The sequence below is a fragment of the Anguilla anguilla genome, chromosome 14 (genome assembly GCF_013347855.1).
Source record: "Anguilla anguilla isolate fAngAng1 chromosome 14, fAngAng1.pri, whole genome shotgun sequence".
NCBI classification, from domain to species: domain Eukaryota; kingdom Metazoa; phylum Chordata; class Actinopteri; order Anguilliformes; family Anguillidae; genus Anguilla; species Anguilla anguilla.
The window spans coordinates 26,496,120-26,516,455 of NC_049214.1; the positions used below are offsets into that span (position 1 = coordinate 26,496,120).

Sequence of the window (20,336 nt, forward strand, 5' to 3'; positions counted from 1 at the left end):
TTTGCAGCTCGTTTGGATATTTAGTGCGTGATTAATTGTTGATTCATATGTACGGTCTGTAAAAGGATTAATACTCAAAGTGGGCCCTGATTTGACAGTCAGGACACGATTGTGAATCACTGGTATTAATTCAGGATGTTGGTGAATTAAGGCTTGCCCTACCCAATTTCTGTAAATTTGTGACAGGAGTTTGTAGCCCACGCAGAAAAAAGTCAAGTGTTCATTGAACTCTAACCGAGTGCATACTGTGTGAGTCCAGTGGGGACCATGCATGCTCTGTAACGGTTGATTTAGCATTGTACTGTGCACCTTCAAAACTGTTTCAAAAGAGGTTGGTTTTAGAAGAACAAATGAACTGTGGGAATGGTTGGGTTTTTGCTTCATCAAAGCTACTGTAAGCACATGGGCTGGTTTTCTCTCTTTAGCAATCTGGTCATAGACTTTTGAACATTTGATACACTCGTCCAGGAAGCATGGAGTCTAGATCTGCACAATTATGGAATGTAAAACGAGAAAATCATGGAAAATGACAAGAAGACATCCTGTCAATTAGGGCTCCATTAAAGTACACTGTAGTTAAAGTTTTAAATATTTAACATAACAAAAATGCCCATAAGAGGAACCTCTGAGTTCTAGCATACATACTCATGCCACTTTCGCCAGTGCCAAGCTCTCATGCCAAAAGTCAAGCATTAAAAGTGAATGACTCACACTCTCTGATTCAAACAAATTATGACGCTAATGTATCTAATACTGTTAGACAAACGGCCACGTCTTAGCAGTATCAAAGGACAAAATTTAGCAATGCCGCTAAAGTTCTCGGCAAAAGGGAGCCAAGTTTGTGGCGGATTCACACGGTGTTTGTTTCTCTGATTATTTTGTTTATAGGCGTATGTGGTCGTCGGGATAGCTGCTGTGGCCTTCACGGGATTCGTGCTGATGTTGATCATTCTCAAATTTGAGAAGATTTCCAAGTTCTGTCTGAAAGGTAAGACCGTCATTCCTTTGTCAGAACCATTATTCATTTACTGTAGCATGTACATGCATTTTTGTACAGTACTTGAAGTCCATTTCAGGTCTTTCTTTAGTGCTTGTTACTCCTGAAAAGCTCAACTGTGAAAAAGAATATGTTGATTATTGCATTTTATTGGATATTACTGTGGAGGATTGCACTTTAGGAGTGGGATAATGCTATATAATGCCACGGCTTTCACATCAACGTTTGGCTTATCCACATGGGGAGCAAACTTGTGTAATTCGAGGTTGGACCTTTCACACCCTGCGCTCAAATCCATTTACTATATCTAATCCACTGTGCCCTCTAATTCAATTTTGTAATATTTAATACTTGGAGCACTATATCCTCAATCTCCGTATCGCACCTACTATTGCACTTACTGCCGTGTTGTTGGTTAATGTAATGTAATCACTCCTGCTGCTATCGGTTGTTCACTGAGAAGTTAGTATAGCCTCTACTCTTAGCCAAACCTCGTTTTCAAAAGTGCTTGCTAAATGCTAAAATGTAATGTAAATGAACTGTTTGAAACAGTCTCCCAATTGTATTTAACTGTCCTTTGTGTGTAAAATAGGGAGATGTGTGTGGGGAGATGCGCCTGTGTTTCTGTGTGTTGGTGTCTGTGTGTATGAAGCTGGGTTTTGTGTTGTTGGATGTTATACAGTATCACAGTTGCGGCTCAGCGTGTGTGTGTTTCTGCGTGTTTCTGTGTGTCGGTGTCTGTGTGTATGAGGCTGGGTTTTGTGTAGTAGGATGTTATATCAGAGATGTATCTCAGCATGTGTGTGTGTGTGTGTGTGTGTGTGTTTCTGTGTGTCGGGGTCTGTGCATTATATCAGGGGCGCAGTTACCCACCTTTCTCTGCTGAGGAGGGAAATTGTATCCTTAATGCTTCCAGCAGCACATTATGGAGAGGATCGCATTTCAACCCGCCTCTGACCTCAACTGTCTTCATTCACATAAAACCACAGTTGATATTCACCGCAGAGGAAGACTGTAAAACAAAAAGAAGTATTGTAGCGTGCGTGTGTGTGTGTGTGTGTGTGTGCATGTGGTGTGCCTGTGGCCGTGTGTGCACGGTCAGGTGTATGGGTATGTGTGTGGGCAGTGTGGGTCTGCTTGCCTGTCGGTGTTTTCCGTGCGTTCAACACCCTAGTACTTTTGTTTTAGGGTGCTCCTCTGGCATGAGCAATGATGACGACTCCGCTAGTCCCCTTCATCATGTTTCCAACGGCAACAACACCCCGTCGTCCTCGGAGATGGGTGCCGACGCCGTCATGATCGGAATGACGAAGATCCCGGTGATCGAGAACCCTCAGTACTTCCGCAGCACTGGTGCCCTGCTAAAATCACAGACATGTGAGTGAGTGACCAAGCCCCCCCATCAGGGGCCCCACCTTACATCACAAACCCCTACAGCCCCCCATCAGGGGCCCCACCTTACAGCACAAACCCCTACAGCCCCCCATCAGGGGCCCCACCTTACATCACAAACCCCCTACAGCCCCCCATCAGGGGCCCCACCTTACAGCACAAACCCCTACAGCCCCCCATCAGGGGCCCCACCTTACAGCACAAACCCCTACAGCCCCCCATCAGGGGCCCCACCTTACATCACAAACCCCTACAGCCCCCCATCAGGGGCCCCACCTTACAGCACAAACCCCTACAGCCCCCCATCAGGGGCCCCACCTTACATCACAAACCCCCTACAGCCCCCCATCAGGGGCCCCACCTTACAGCACAAACCCCTACAGCCCCCCATCAGGGGCCCCACCTTACTGCACAAACCCCCTACAGCTCCCCATCAGGGGCCCCACCTTACTGCACAAACCCCCTAGAGCCCCCCATCAGGGGCCCCACCTTACTGCACAAACCCCCTACAGCCCCCCTATCAGGGGCCTCACCTTACAGCTCAAACCCCTACAGCCCCCCATCAGGGGCCCCACCTTACTGCACAAACCCCCTACAGCCCCCGATCAGGGGCCCCACCTTACAGCACAAACCCCTACAGCTCCCCATCAGGGGCCCCACCTTACAGCTCAAACCCCTACAGCCCCCCACCAGGGGCTACAGTCTATCAGTGAAAACACTGAGCTACACACTAAGCTACACACTGAGTTATGCACTGAATTAAACTCAGCTACACACTGTGTTACACACTGAATTAAACACAGCTACACACTGAGCTACACAGTGAGTCAAACACAGCTACACACTGTGTTACACACTGAATTAAACACAGCTACACACTGAGCTACAGACTGAGTCAAACACCGCCACACACTGAGCTACACACTGAATTAAACACAGCTACACACTGAGCTACACAGTGAGTCAAACACGGCTACACACTACGCTACTCACTGAGTTAAACACAGCTGCACACTGAGCTACACACTGTGTTACACACTGAATTAAAACAGCTACACACTGAGCTACACAGTGAGTCAAACACAGCTACACACTACGCTACTCACTGAGTTAAACACAGCTGCACACTGAGCTACACACTGTGTTACACACTGAATTAAACCCAGCTACACACTACACTACTCACTGAGCTGATCTCAACCATGCAGTGAACTACGCACTGAGACATGTCCCGAACCCCCCCCCCCCCCCCCTTCCCCCCCGCAGTCGTCCAGCACATCAAGAGGCACAACATCGTGCTGAAGCGCGAGCTGGGGGAGGGGGCCTTCGGGAAGGTCTTCCTGGCCGAGTGCTACAACCTGACCCCCGAACAGGAGAAGATCCTGGTGGCCGTCAAGGTACCGCCCCACTCCACCGCTCGCCCGCCCGCCCGCTCGCCCCGCTCCACCGCTCGCCCGCCCACCCGCTCGCTCGCTCCACCGCTCGCCCGCCCGCCCGCTCGCCCCGCTCCACCGCCCGCCCCGCTCCACCGCTCGCTCGCTCTGTGATGTCACACACCAGATGAGAGATTTTCTGTTCCGCGGTACGCGTAGCACAGCTGAGGATGATTTTGGCCTGACAGCGGGTGATTTTGGTGGGAGAGAGCCACGCTCTGACTCACAGGAGAAGAGGGATCCGTCGCCATGGAAACCTCTGAAACGCACGTCCTGAAGCAGGGCTGCCATTCTTTTAAGTCTCGTTCCCTCTTGTTTTATTTTTTACGCGTGGCAAATATTTTGAGCTTTGATGATTTGATGATTTACTCCAGACTTGCATATTGATATTAATGCTCGCCATTTTATATTGAAACTCCACGGTTTGCAACTGCGAGGGAATCCTGAGCTTTTTAACACCAGCAGCACTGGTTTACATTGTTTACAATGTTCACTTATTTCTGCACTTTCAATTTTGAAGTTTGACCGTGGCATTTTGGCCACTGGTTTGTGAAGTTATGTGGTGTTAATAGAGTTAATACAATTGATGTGTTAACTAAGAACAGTCACCCTATTGAGAAATGTAGCGTAGTTAAATGCAAATGGTTATGATTATGGTTAAATGCAAATTCATACATGTTTCCCACAGAGTTTCAACCATGGTTTGAATTCCACTCGTTCTGGGGGTGGGAGAGATTGTGATCTCTGTTATTGCTTTGGGGGTGGGGGTAGGGGTGGGGCTCAGGGGGGGTTGGGGGTTTCAGGTCCCTTCGGGAGGGAGCTCCGGTCTCTTCTAGGGAATCGGGGGGGGGGGGGGGGGGGGGGGGAGGGGTCCTCTTGCTCATGATAACTGAATGAAATCTGTCTGACTGCAGCAAAGGAGACCTCTGATATTTGGATTAGTTAAATGATCACTGCATGTGTGATGAAGTAATTCATACATCACAGGGGGCTGCTTCTTTCAATATTTGCCAAAAAATCATGGGAACCTAACTTGGCAGGCGAAAGGAAAACAGAAACAAAGGGGAAAAGCTCATGGCCACAGTATAACCTGTGCCAGCTAGCTAGATAATATTGATACCCCTGATATGTTTTCCTAGCTAGCGGGCTGGCTAACTAGCCAGTTAGCTAGTATCTTGTATTTTATGCACGTATGAAAAACTTTAATATTGTTCAGTTAGCTTAATGCTAACTCCTTTCACAGCAAGCTCTCTGAGACTGTAAATATGAAAGGACCTCTCATCATTTAATACTACAACCCTGGGACTAGAAAGTGCATAAATAGTGAGCTGGCATAGAGAACTGTGATAAATTTTGCTGGCTAGCTATTTGCATCATATATTCAATTCAACAACACTCGGGATGAACTGCAGTATTCAATTGGTGTGTAAAATGAATTCATAAGGCATTTAACGCAATTTTAGTTAAATTATGACTAAGGCTTCCTGTCTAGATACTTACAGTACATTCCCTCTTAACAATTAATGTGCTAATGTACTGAGTGAGTCAGCTGTTAAAATATGGTATGACCCTTCGTTGTGGTGTTCAGAGTTGTAGTACAGTTTTATTTCAGACAGGGCTGGGGAAACACATTTGAATATCTACTATTAGTTTATGGAAAGTTTTAGAAACCCCCCCCCCCAAACCTTTGTTTTCAGTTGGTCCAGTGGATAGCACTGCCGCCTCACAGCAAGAAGTTTCAAGAATCCCGGGCGGGGTTTTTCTGTGTGGATTTGCATGTTCTTTCTATGTCCACGCAGTCCAAAGTTTGCAGTAGGTGGCAGCTGGCTGATTTTTGTTCCTGGCCTATCCATAGACATGCAGGTTAGGCTAATGTGTGAGAGTGAATGGTGAGTGAATGGTGTGTGTGCCCTGCGATAGATTGGCGGCCTATCCAGGGTGTATTCCTGCTTCTCACCCAATGCATGCTGGGATAGGCTCCAGGCCCCCCTGCGACCCTGACCAGGAACAAGCAGGTTTGATAATGATCCCGCAGTCATGGCAGAGTGTACGTCACGCTGCAGAACAGTGCAAATATCACACATTAAATATAGGGGTGTATACGATGTCCGGCCCACAATCATAACTGTATATTTTGCCGTGAAAGTTTGCACTAGGTGGCAGTTGCCTGATTTCTGTGCCTAGAGAATAAATCGGTGTGTTTCCATAAACAGTGTTTCTGTGAGCTCATGTCTGTCTGTCTGTCTCTCTGTCTGCTCCCCCCAGACACTCAAGGAGGCCAGTGAGAATGGACGGACGGACTTCCAGAGAGAGGCGGAGCTCCTGACTAACCTGCAGCACGAGCACATCGTCACCTTCTATGGTGTGTGTGTGGAGGCCGACCCGCTCATCATGGTGTTCGAGTACATGAAGCACGGAGACCTCAACAAGTTCCTCAGGTGTGTGTGTGTCTGTTTGTTTGTGTGTGTGAGTGTGTGTGTATGAAGGTATGTGCACATGCGCTTGTGTCCATATGCAGGTGTGTCTGTGTTTGTGTATGTATGCGCACGTATGCTTGTATACATATGAGTGTGTGTGTGTGTGTGCATGTGTTTGTATGTGAGTATGCCCATGCATATGTGTGTGTGCTGGAGACAATGTCAGAATGGTGAACTCTGTTGTTTATTTTTTGTAATATTGTAATATATGTATTATTCATGATCAATTTATGTAAATTAGGGATTTCACTCATTTGTCTTCTAGTTGTCTTTTTCAATTTGTCTTTTCAAAGCAGTTCATGTCTCATGAAAATATGATTATGGTTTGGAAACATAAATGTTTTTGCCGGCAAAGCCACTTGAATATTATTTCAGTATTACAATGTTTGTCTGTGTGTGCTGTGCATGCATGTGTGTGTTTGTGTGTGTTTGTTTGTGTGTATGTAATCATAATGCAAGGTTTAGGCCTAGCCTAGGTCCTTTGCATTTTTTCTTTTACAAACAAACTGTGATTATCTTGTTGTAGCATTGTTACCGTTGCCGTGCCACTGAGTGATCATTTAGTGTCGTTTAGTAGCGAGGTCCGAGTAGCGTGTAGCCTGACGGAAGGTCGTTTATCACTCACCCATGTGACCATGATTATCTTTCTGGCAAGCAATAACAAGAGATGAATGATTTATTGATGTTCATGGAAGGAGTATGGAATTGTTCGACGGGAGCAGAAAACTTTATGCACACTTACCTGTGTATTCCAGTGTAAACCAGCGATACCTTGTCACAAATTGTAGCCCAGAATGTTTGTGAGTGCACACATTCTCGTAAAAAATGTATTTGGTTACCTACAGATAATTTTTTTTCATTTTGGGCAGATGGGAGATAGATTTGTTGCACTAACTGTAGATGCTTTAAGTCAGGCTCCTCTAAGATGCTTCAACACAGTCCGGCTCCACTGAGATGCTTTGACACAGTCCGGGTCCACTGAGATGCTTTGACACAGACCGGCTCCACTGAGATGCTTTAACACAGTCCGGCTCCACTGAAATGCTTTGACACAGTCCGGCTCCTCTAAGATGCTTTAACACAGTCCGGCTCCACTGAGATGCTTTAACACAGTCCAGCTCCACTGAGATGCTTTGACACAGTCCGAGTCCACTGAGATGCTTTGACACAGTCCGGCTCCTCTGAGATGCTTTGACACAGTCAGGCTCCGCACCTCCTGTGCTTTCCAAGGGCATATTCTAGGATTTTTCTAAGTAGACTTTATAGCCAGAAATCAATAAAAAAAATGTTAAGCCTTCAATGAGTGCATAAAGAGGATGACTCGGCTCAGGAATAGCAATAAGCACATGATTTGCAAATAACACAATCTTATAATGCTTTCTCGAAATGGCTGCCCCTCGGATATTTTCATTTTGTCTAATATAAATTGCTAGCGGTTTCTAAGGCTACCGCAAACAGCGATGAACTCAAAGGACGTCCTTGGGTTGTTTCACATGGCAGGCAGAACGGTGGTGAGCGGAGGCCATGGCTTTGTATTGAGGCTTGGGGCATCTTACAAAGAAGTCTAATCTGAAGTTTAATAGACTTCGGTCCAAATCCAAACCTGTTCCTCACATCAGATACATCGGCCCACTCTACCTTGTTGAAGGCCTTCTCAGAGTGTGTAGACACAAGAAGGCCAGGACTTTGTTGATTCTTGAGACAATCAATCAATCAAATGTTATTTATGTACCGTATTTCACAGCAATTGTCACAATACGGTTCGCAGACAAGCCTGGCCTAAACCCCCACGGGAGCAAGCCTAGCAACAGTGGCAAGGATAAACTCCCTGTGGCAGATGGGGATATTACACAATGTGTAATATTGAATAAATAACAGAACTATGATAGCAATTATGTCTTTTAATAAAGCCTGTTTGGGCCCCATCAATTATTGCTGTCCTAATGCCTTCAAGTCTTTGTGGCAGTATTTCAGACAGCAATTTACAGTCTACATTAGGAAGACTAATCAGCCTGAAGGAGGAACATTGCTGCAGGTCTTTTCCATTTTTGTGAATTAATGCCATGCTTCCCGAGTACATTGACTGGCAGTTTAGATTGCTCAAATGATTTATTCAGAACTCGTAAGAAGGGATTGGCAATCTTGTCTATCACCACCTCATAAAACGCAACAGGAAATCCATCTGGTTCCGCTGACTTCCCTATTTGCTAAAGAAAGTTTTCCGTCTCAATTTCAAGCCTTGAGATGAGGTGACTCCAGCACTCTTTTTGATTCATGGTAATATTTGGCATGGTTAGCCCTTTAAAAATCAATCCTTATAGACTTTCTCTTCATCTTCTTCTGATTTATAAAGTTCTTCATAAATCCTTCAGATCAGTTATTAATCTTTATTTTCTTTTATTTGCCATGCATTACAAACTTTAGTAACAGATATGAAAGTTCTCCCTCACCCAGTGCACACTGGGTTAGGCTTCAGCACCCCTGACCCTGCCCAGGATAAACGGGTATAGATAATTGATGGATGGATGCAAGTTCTCCTGGAGACATTTTTTGCTAATCGTGCGAGTAGGTGATTAGGTCTATTACCATGCCTGAAAGGTCTCTGGTGGGAAAAGAGTACGTCTTTCTCCGCCTTCTCGTTGATCAGGTCTCGTAAGAGCGATCTCTGCTTTATGCTCGCCCCAAAATGGCTTCAGACTTGGCGGTATAGAATTCTCCCTCTAATCTTTCTATCTGACACTTCATTCTTTTCTTTTTATTTGTACGATGCCTCTCACACACTCCTTGTAGGTATCCATTATAAGCGTAGAGTTGGATTTATCAGTGTGGTTATGTTCTGAGGCATTGCTAGAACCTGAAAAAAATACTGAGGTCAACAGACTCGATGGGGGGTGGGGTGGGAGGTTAGGCCTGGGTTGGCTCTTTTTTCCCCTTCAATCTGTTCATTTTTGAGGATGCGTTGTAGGGTGTAAATGCTGTACATGTGCCTAGGTTAGGTTTAAGTTTGAGACAATACTGAAGACTGTTCATTGCTCTCCTAAAGGGATTGCAACTGATGTTTTCACTCAAGAGTGAAATTAAATACAGCCCTTTGGAAATGGACATGGAACGAAAGTAGAGGACGTGGCCTGGGCGTCCTCAGCGGCCGTAACGCCCCTGGTTATGTTGCGTGTGTGTGTGTGTGTGCAGGGCCCACGGCCCGGACGCCGTGCTGTTGTGTGTGTGTGTGTGTGTGTATGTATATAATGTGTGTGTGTGTGTGTGTGCAGGGCCCCCGGCCCGGATGCCGTGCTGATGTGTGTGTGTGTGTGTGTATATAATGTGTGTGTGTGTACACAGGGCCCACGGTCCAGACGCCGTGCTGATGGACGGGCTGCACTGCATGCAGGTGGAGCTGACGCAGCCGCAGATGCTGCACATCGCGCAGCAGATCGCAGCCGGGATGGTCTACCTGGCCTCCCAGCACTTTGTGCACCGCGACCTGGCCACACGCAACTGCCTGGTGGGGGAGAACCTGCTGGTGAAGATCGGAGACTTCGGCATGTCCCGGGACGTCTACAGCACCGACTACTACAGGGTGAGTGTGTGTGTGTGTGAGTATGTGTGTGTGTTAGCATGTTTTGTGTGTGCGTGTGTGTGTGAGTGTGTGTGTATGTGTGTGTGTGTGTGTTAGCATGTTTTGTGTGTGCGGTTGTGCGTGTGTGTGCGAGTGTGTGTGTATGTGTGTGTGGATGTGTGTATGTGTGCCTGTGTGTGTGTGTGTGTGAGTCTGTGTGTGTGAGTATGTGTGCATGCATGTGTGTGTATGTGTGGGTGTGCGCGTCTGTGTATGTGTGTGTAAGTAAAGTGTCTCTGTGATCCTGCAGGTGGGCGGGCACACGATGCTGCCGATTCGCTGGATGCCTCCAGAGAGCATCATGTACAGGAAGTTCACCACAGAGAGTGACGTGTGGAGTCTGGGGGTCGTCCTGTGGGAGATCTTCACCTACGGCAAGCAGCCCTGGTATCAGCTCTCCAACAATGAGGTCAGAATCAGCTCGAACCGTAACCTTTAACCTTTAACCCTTAACCTTCAACCATAGCCCTCTCATTCTTACACAAATGAGAGACCTTGCGCATAGAACATGGCTGAGCTGTACTTTGTGATGTTGTGAGGGAACATTTATTTTTGGAATAGAATAAACTGTGTCGCTGTCCTTGCTCGACATGGCTGTGTCTATTGTAAGAACACTCTTAATGCCTGTCTGCTATGCAACACTTGGTTGCACATCTGCGTCAGGGTCTTTGAGATTTATGTTGCATTTTTGCCTAATGTAGTTAAAGCTAGCTAGCACCACATATCAATGGCAGATACAGCTAGTTATTTAACTCGCCTAAATGAATTATTTTTATTGCATCTTATCGGAAACAACTCATTGATAGATTTTTTTGATTGATTGATTCATTGAAAACAAGTATTTATTTCTAGCCGATAAGGCATCCTTTCGTTGTTTTTCTATTTAAACAATGCAGAATTTCAGATGGTTCGGATGGTCCTGGAATGGTCCAGTTTGTTACTGTGTAACCTGGACCATGCTTCAATAACGGGTCACGTGACTGAATATTAACCCTCGACCCCGCCTTCCTCCCTCAGGTGATTGAGTGCATCACGCAGGGGCGTGTCCTGCAGCGGGCCCGCCTCTGTCCGAAGGAGGTGTACGACCTGATGCTGGGCTGCTGGCAGAGGGAGCCGCACATGCGCCTGAACATCAAAGAGATCCACTCGCTCCTGCAGAACCTGGCCCGCGCTTCACCCGTGTACCTGGACATACTGGGCTAACTGTGTGTGTGTGTACGTGTGTGTGTGTGTGCGTGTGTGTGTACGTGTGTGTGTGAGCGTGTGTGTGTGTGTGTGTGTGTGTGTGTGTGCGTGTGTGTGTACGTGTGAGTGTGTGTGTGTGTGTGTGTGAGTGTGTGTGCGTGTGTATGTGTATGTGTGTGAGCGTGTGTGTGAGTGTGTGTGTGAGTGTGTGTGTGCGCGTGTGCGTGTGAGTGTGTGTGTGTGTGTGTGTGTGTGTGAGTGTGTGTGCGTGTGTATGTGTATGTGTGTGAGCGTGTGTGTGAGTGTGTGTGTGTGTGTGTGTGAGTGTGTGTGTGTGTGTGTGTGTGTGTACGTGTATGTGTGTGAGCGTGTGAGTGTGTGTGTGTGAGTGTGTGTGTGTGTGTGTGTGTGTGTGTGCGTGCTTGCAAGCGTGTTTTTGTGCATGCATGTGCGTGTGAGTGTGCGTGTACCTCTGCGTGGGGGGGTGAAAGACTGTCTGCAAGACTGTGGGAGATGATGTGTGTTCGTGGGTTGGAGTAAGAATTTAAAAATTTGTGTGAGATGGTGTGCATGTTAGAGTGAGAGAATTTAAGTTTGTGAACACACACAGTTGAGTGTGTGTGGCTGAAAATAGTTGATTTTGATTGCATCAGTGTGTGTTTGAGTCTGTGGTGTGAGTGTGAATGTAGCAGTGAGAGCGATTTGAAGTGTGAGTGAGAGTGAGGGGGGGGGACCCTCTCCCTGGCGAGAGGAAACGTGGATCTCCACGAACATTAATGAGAAATTCACACATTTTCAGCTGATGAAAACGCCCCTCTGCACAGCAGAGGCCAGCGCAGCTGCAAGCTGAAAGCGGAGTTTTGCCTACGGACCAGCTGTAAACTGCCCCAGCGCCGCTCGCTGCACAGGGTGAGAATTCGACGGCGCGGAGGACGCGGCTCGTAAAATGGAAGCCGCCGGCGACTCAATGAGCTGGAGGCGGGGGCGGGGTTTTCGACCTGGAGGGCTTGTTCCGTCCCGCTCCGGAGACGCGGACTGCGCTAACGTGCGGCTCTCTGACCGCTTAGCGCTAGCGCGCTGGGGTCGGCCGCCGCCGCGCGCGACGTTCGCCACGGTAACGGCCCCTCTGCGCTCGTCGCCGCGGAGAATGCAGAGACTCTCAGGGCCGTCACAGTGGCGAACGGCGAGGCTCTGCGCCGTTGCCATGGTTAGCGGGCTCCGGCTAATCGGCGAGATGAGTAGAGGCTCGGGCTTATCGCTGTGAGGAATACAGATTCTTTTCTCCTGAGTCACTGCTGTGGTGAATAGAGCCGGTCACTCTCTCTCGCTCACGACTGACTGGCCAATGTTGTGTTTGCACTTATTTCATTTTTTTTTTTTTTTTTGAGATTATGGGCTCATAAAATTCTGAGGGGCATTAATGACTTAAATACATAGGTTTCACATTCATGTAATGCAAATGTTTCTAAAATATATATATGATATATATAAACTAAAATATTTACCTGCAAATCGAACCTGAATGTGGATAAACGCTCCTTTACGAAGCGGTCCCGCTAACAGTAAAAACACAAATAGCCTCTGCATAGCAAGCGCAGTCTCGGCCTGAGTTTCTAAATCAACTTTCGAAGCATAACCTGCTTACCATTGACCTAAGGTTCATTAGCATCAATGCGGTGTTCCTTTCCCCTCTTCGCGACAGGGCGAATTAAAGAGCCGCGACCGTGGAAGGCCGTTCAGACGGAGCGTTCAGCTGAACGCCGCGGACCGAAACGCGTTCAGCGCGTGGAAAGAACGTGGGTCGCAGAAAAACGCAGGCTGCCTTTTTACCGGTCCCTGTTGTACCATTGTAATTTTTTTAAAAAGCAACACACACAGTAATTAGATGGCTAAAACCTTTATGCGTATTGTCGTAGGACAAATTAGGCCGATAACTTGCAACAAAATCGACTGGAAAATGTTTGGTAGAATACACCAATTAAAATAAAGACAACTAATGTTTGGTTTGCTTCATATAAGGGGTCGGAATCCTTGCCCTGTACTGTTCAGATGTGGGTCTGTGTGTGAGCATATCGAGACGGCGCGGCCCCATGCTGACGTTATGAAAATGATTTCCAGGGTCGGCGTTTGACGCGATTGCTCGTCAGAAGTGCAGCGTGACTGCTTTGCGGGAGGACGTATCGACATTTTGTGTTTTTTTTTTTTTCCGTATTGATATTCGATATGGACCTCTGCTTCTTCTGGTGTGCCGTTCCTTTTTGAAGAACTTTTGAGTCGAGAAGACGCCCCAACGTATTCTACGGCGCAAGAAAAATGGTGTTGCCGCCACCGAGGAGTGCCGATCGCCGTTGATTTGTGGGAAAAGGCGGGCTGTCCTTTATATTTCTCTTCACTCGTTGATTTGGTCTCGCAGGACTGATGAAGTAACATGCGTCGCCGTGACAATTTCCTGTAATGGAATGTTCTTATCGCATAATAGCTTATATGTCGTAGTTATGCCATTGTAAATGTATCATGTCACAGTCGTAGCGCTGTATATACATATATTATGGAAGAGTTATGTATCTATGTGTGTTGCTGCTCTCTGAAGGCACAAATCAGGAGATTCGTCTATACGTGCTCTCTGAATGTAAAACTGCGGTTTGAGGCCGAGGACAGCGACGCTGCCTTCGAATGTGACCTGGATGAGGACTTTGAGGTGCTCTAAAGGGACACTGACCAGAATGTATGATGGACCGCACGGTGAACCGGATCCTGGAACTCTGTTGTGAAATTACCTTGTAACGTGAGTCTGTAAATATGTGGTCAGGTTGCGAAAGTGCATTGTGTACATCTCTGAGAATCCAAAACTGAAGAGTACGTCCAATACCATTTACAGAGCGGTGCAATGTGGTACAATATTATAAAGCTATCAGAGTATGTACTGTGGTACTATTCTGTAAAGATTTGGAAGTGTACACTATGGTACAATTCCCTAAATATTTGGAAGTGTACACTGTGGTACAATTCTCTAAAGATTTTGAAGTGTACACTGTGGTACAATTCCCTAAAGATTTAGAAGTGTACACTATGGTACAATTCCCTAAAGATTTAGAAGTGTACACTATGGTACTATTCTCTAAAGATTTAGAAGTGTACACTATGGTAATATTCTCTAAAGATTTTGAAGTGTACACTATGGTAGTAATCTTGAAGGATTTAGAAGTGTACGTTATTGTTCTATTCCAGTGGTTCTCAAACTCGGTCCTGGGGGACCACTGTGTATGCTGGTTTTCATTCCAACCTCAACAGCAACTCTTATCCACATAGGGCCAGTGTGGGTGCACACACCTGGTTGTACTAATCAACCACTAGAGACTTGATTAGTAGAATCAGGTGTGTGTACCCCCTTTCTGGATAAGACTGGGGACCCCAGCTCTAAAACATGAAAAGCACCTAATTAAGAAAAATGAACAGCTTGTTAAAATTCTGGGATTGCATTTGAGGTTGGACTGAAAACCAGCATACACAGTGTTCCCCCCAAGACCAAGTTTGAGAACCACCATTCTATTCTCTAAATATACTGTATGACATGGTAATATGCTGTAAATATAGAGGTGTCTAGGCTACAATGACATACTCTTCTCTAAATATGAGTGCACACTGTGGTAATGTTTTCTAAATGCTATAAGGGTGTATGGTACGGCGTTACTCACTACTGATAACATACACTTCAGTACTTTCCCTACAAAACGATTGTGCACACCATCGGGCACCAGAAGGTAAAGCCTTAAGGTCTCAATTGTGTACCTATTCTGAATGGTCAGTCATGTGGTCTGTTCTGTAATATACATTTTTACTGTCCTTGGCAATGTCAAGTATGCGGTAGTAGCTAACAGTTCTATGGTTTGCAGCTAATGAATACACACACATATGTGTTTGTGTGTGTGTGTGTGTGTTCTGTGAGAAAAGTTCATTGTAAAATAACCGATGAATTGTATTTTCAGTCATCTCTTCATGTGTGATTTTAAGAGGGACATTTTGTCTTCTTTGATTCGGAAGCTGACAATACAGGACATCAAGGTTGGATGACCCGTGCTTCTATTTGTGTGTGTGTGCGTGTGCGTGTGTGTGTGTGTGTGTGTTTGCGTGTGTGTGTGCATGTGTGTGTGTGCATGCGTGCATGTGTGTGTTTGCATATGTGTGTGTGCGTGTGTGTGTGTGCGTGCGTGCGTGTGTGTGTGTGTGCCTGCGTGTGTGCCCGTGTGTGCGTATGTGTGTGCGTGCGTGTGTGCCTGTGTGTGCGTATGTGTGTGTGTGTGCGCGTGTGCCTGTGTGTGTGCGTGCGTGTGTGCCCATGTGTGCATATGTGTGTGCGTGCGTGTGTGCGCATGTGTGTGTATGTGCGTATGTGTGTGTGTATGTGCAAGTGAATCTGCAGAACTGAGAGGCAGAACATTATGCAGTATGCTCCGTTTGGGAAGTGGAAGTGCTGGAGATAATGAGCTCAGATTCCCTTCAGGAGGAGGATCCAGCTCTTAGCTGCTGAATGTGTCAGTCACCATGTCCCTTTCAGAAATTAAGTGCAAATGTGTTCTTCATTCAAGAGAGAAATGCTTTCTCGTGCAATTAATTTCCCAGCTGTGTATTTCAGCTGTGCATCTGCGTGTGCGCCTGTGCACGTGTATGTGTGTGTGTGTGTGTGTGTGCCTGTGCACGTGTATGTATGTGTGTTTGTGAGAATCCCATAGCAAAAATAACTATTTCCAATATACAAATGTGTATTTCTTAAAATAAACTGTATTTATATTTCGTTCAAAAATTTAGGAAGAAAATGTATTGCACAAATATATCTTTTAATATATATATAAACAAACATTGTAATATAACAAACCTATAATGCAGTATAATTACCTTACATTTTATATGCATTAACATATATTTTCCAGACACTTATTTCAAAGAATTTAAATCCGTCTTATGTTCTCTTAATATAAAATGTATTTATGTTATCAGATCTTTCAAATATATATGCCCTCTAGTGTTTATGAGCCTTACAAGAATGCATTTATTTTTTGGTACAGGATGTGTGCATGCGTGTGTGTGTGTGTGTGTGTGTGTGTGTGTGCGTGTGTGTGTGTATGACTGATAGCTGACCTAATTAACATCATGTAGACAGCTTGTGTAAATTAATTTGTCTTGCTCTCTTATAATTGAGTTCAATAAAATTGTTACATTGTTTTATGATAGCTACATTACGACTGCACATGCTAGTTAACACAGTCTGTTCTTAAAATATTTAGCAGTGTGGTACTTTAGTAACAATGCTTTTTGCACACAGGTGTGTGTGCGTGCATATATTCATGCATGTGTCCATCCATGCATGATGCTGTATGCGTATGTTAGTGTGAGTGAGTGCTTGTGTATGTTGCTTGTGTGTGTGTGGTCAAAGTGGCAGTGTGGAGCAGTGGTCAGTGTCGCAGCTTGGAGCAGGTACTAATGATTCACAATGTAAACAAAAGCACACACCATGAGATATTTTTGGCATCATTTATAATTATGATATCCATATATTTCTGTGGGACAATAAAATAAAACGTTGAACGAAGTTTAATTTGAGATCAGTCTGTATTAGCACAAGTGCCAAGACTGCAAGATGCTTGGTTTCTAACTGCTGTGGATCCGGTGCCACTAGTGTCGGCCTTGGCTCCGACATTAGCTGTCATGACAACACGTGATTGACAGGCAGAAACACTGACTGCAAACATTGTGACTCATACACTGCAGCGCAGACCGAAGGCTGTGGAGAGTGAAGTGGTGTGAAAGGATCCAGGCCGTTCGAGTCGAGAGATCGAGATACAAGCGAGGAATGGGCGTAGAAGAGACGGACGGGTGAGAGACGAGCGCAGGAGAGATAAACGGAGGGATGTTTGTCACTTTCGGCTGGAATGAGAATGAGCCACCCGAAGCGTATATTAGCGAGGCTCGGGCATTTCAGAGGGGGACAGTCTGTGTTTCGTAGGTTACACAGGAGCCCTTGCGTCCCGCAGCACTTGGCAACAGTGTAATATTATACGAATGCAGCAGTCTTATGACACACCAGTAACAGTATCAGAGCGTCGTAGTGTAGCGGGCAGGTCAATGCGGGGGGGGGATTCTGAAGGTCAGGTGGGTGTAGCTCTGACAATATGAATCATCCCTGAAATACAACCCACTGATTTGATGTAGGTGGTATGAAGTTCTCGCATAAATCCCCGCTGTTTTGGAGAATGTGAAACTACAGATAACCATCCGGTTTATGGGTTTTTTTTTGCATTTGCAGCGCCTTTGAATTAACTCACCGTCGCCCTCTGCTGGCTCTCGGCTTTCATCGCGGCTTAGAGGACAAAAACAGCACGGCTGACGTCTGTGCTGCATGCTTTCCATCTTGCCTTGCTGTAGCCTGCATTGTGAATACCTGAGGGATTTCTGAGGGTTAGGGCAGGCGTGCCTGTCAGAATCCTGTACAAGAATTCATTCAACTGAAGTCACTGCAATGTTGAAAATAACTGCACGTATCCAGATAAAAACCTCATCGTTCAGTCCTGAATTCAGTGGAGGCCTGTGAACATTACTCAATCCAAGCTTCAGCCAACTGCAATGGCGCCACCCCACACTCCCACAGGCCGCCCTCTTTCACCTCTTTGCAATATTCATCGAACCCTTGGCACTGGCAAAATAAATAAATAAAATATCCAAAGTAATGCTGCTCAGATATGGAATATTCTGGCCCTTGATCGTCCACAAAGACTCTCAGGCATAGACTTAGTTACCTACCCAAGCTCTCTGAATTTCCTATATAAACGCAGAAGCGCTCAGCTTATTGTTGCAAAGACTAGAAAGAAGGGGCAGCATTCCCATCTCTTCTGTGGGATGCATTGCAGGACAAAGCTTACCTCCCCAAATCAGCGGTCAGCTGGACATCCCATATCGAAGCTATGCGGTTCGCCAAGCTGGATAATGCGCTGAACAGACTCTATTGGCAAAATAAACCAGTCTGCATTAAACTTGGCGCTCTCCGTAAAACACAACAAAGTAGGTCTCTCCGCAGCGATTCTTCCTCTTTATTTATATCTTCCATAAACTACTCTTGTCTGTTGAAATGGGTCAATCAAGATCAATTAAATTAGTCGTGGACTGAGGCAAAACAACTGGCTTCCACAGCATTGCTCTTGAAAGACCTCCATTTTATGAGGAAATCTATCAAGCAGCCTAACTGCTTTAAAAGACCCCTGCGTTTCCTCAACGCTAGACGCTTCGCAGCGTCTAAAACATAAAACCTAAAGCAGAGTCTTATACCCTCTTTTTCAGCATCAATCCAGATATCACAAATAAGCCTTTAGCCTTTCTTGGTAATCTAAAGGTTTTAACACGCGTGTACATCCCATTCACATTAGACAAAATTTAAAAAAGACTCAAGTGTATTCCGCTCCAAGCAGTCTTAATATATTCAGTATATTCTATTGTGCCATGTAATTAAACCCAACATATCTACCACTCCAGATTAACAGGAAATGAAAAGTATCCTCAAGAATATACTGTTCTCTCACTTTAATAGACACAGCAGTACTGTACATCCCATAAAAGAAGTAGTCTTCTAATATTTCTAATACTTCAAGCACTCGAAACTGCCCTGAACTCCAAATGTAAATCAGCTTAAATTTCTTCCCTTTTTTGTCCACTGCAAAACTACTTAAGATCGTATTCAGACTAAGGTACTAAACAACCAGGTTCCTTGTTTTTTTTTTATATACAAAATTTTGAACATACCAACAATCTGCAGACAACCACATTCATGCCTTCAGGAAACAAATCCCTGTAAAATATTTCTGGATTCAAATCATATCCTGGCACCTTCTTCAGAGCAACTTGTTTAACCTGTGTACCAACCCATACATCAGCAAATTACTCTCCTTCTCCTATCCGTAGGAGTCAGAGCAGCGAAGCTGTGGGAACCCTATTGTTTTTGTTCACATTATTATTCCACCCTAAAAGTGTTTGCACAGCAATAACTGTACATTGTAGAGCAACCAAATTTGGCAGATAGGTTCCCATTCCCACCCGTTACTCAGGAAAGAAAACTTACCCAGATTGGCCTGATGGCCTTTCTATTTCCATCTCAGACAGCTAAAATGTCAAATTTGTTACCTATCACCAGAGTGATCTTGGCATGGACACGCTGTTTATTAAGTGTTGTAGTATTGGCTGGGTGTGCTTGGACCATATCCATTGCTGCTATATTTATTATTATTATTATTATTATTATTATTATTATTACAGAATAATGTCCTTTTTCATTTCTCTTCAATTCAATGTGGTTCATCGACTTGCTTTGTTTAATACTGAATCTATATTGTTAAATCTGAATCCATGTTAAAAAGAGAAGTTCATTTTGAATAATCTGTTTCATTGCTTCACTCTCTGGAGGCCCTGGAATATGGAATTATCAGATGCTGATAATAAGCAGTTTCTCTGAGGTTTAGCATCCTGGCCCATCCTGGAGCCGTTCTGGAACCATCTCTGCGATGCTTCAGGCACTCTCAACAAAGCTCGATGTAGAAATGCATGTCTGTGGTGTTCCTATTCATGTTGTTAAATATAAAGGAAATGTGCTTAAATATAGTAGGAACTCAACGTTAACAGTAAAGGAAAATGACTCAGCCATTCCACTGGTATGTAATACGATGGGAATTAGACAAAGGGATACGTTTTAGCACTACTGCTAAAACATATCATTGGTGAAAGTTGATGTAACGTGGGTGAGAACAGTGAAATCATATTTACATAAGAGTCCAGAGATCGTTATGGAAAGCAGATCAATCTTTTGTAAAGCAGACATGAGGAGGAAAAAAAAGCTTATGAGTGTTCTTTCGGGAAATCCTAATTGTTGTTAATTTAATTACTGGTTAATAAACAGCTCCAGAATAAAAGATGGCTGTTTAAAAAACAAGGCGATCATAATCACTGAGGTTCCTGAGTTGGAGGTTCTATAGTATAGGTGAAACATGATGTAGATTACATAAACATAATGTAGAATATAATTAAACATATATGGATATGCACTTTTGATAGAGGTAACTGTAATAGTCTTCAGGCTGGGGGAATATGTTCTCACATATACGGCAAAAAGCCAAGACTGCTGTTCCGATGCATCTGTGAGGAACAGCTACAGGGGACAGTGCTGTAGGGAGGAGACAGACGGACGTGTCCGCAGGGAC

At 45.1% G+C, this 20,336-nt stretch overlaps 1 protein-coding gene across 1 annotated transcript in view; it reads left to right on the forward strand.

The window, feature by feature from the left end:
- LOC118212214 (BDNF/NT-3 growth factors receptor-like) overlaps positions 1-11,228 on the forward strand; it is a 28,672-nt gene extending 17,444 nt beyond the window's left edge. Inside the window, exons 11-17 of the mRNA XM_035389899.1 lie at positions 889-988; positions 2,186-2,374; positions 3,656-3,786; positions 6,088-6,260; positions 9,639-9,876; positions 10,166-10,324; positions 10,933-11,228. Coding sequence (XP_035245790.1) covers positions 889-988; positions 2,186-2,374; positions 3,656-3,786; positions 6,088-6,260; positions 9,639-9,876; positions 10,166-10,324; positions 10,933-11,118 — 1,176 coding nt within the window. The 3' untranslated portion in view covers positions 11,119-11,228. The remainder of the gene's footprint in view (positions 1-888; positions 989-2,185; positions 2,375-3,655; positions 3,787-6,087; positions 6,261-9,638; positions 9,877-10,165; positions 10,325-10,932) is intronic.
- Positions 11,229-20,336: the final 9,108 nt, after the last annotated feature.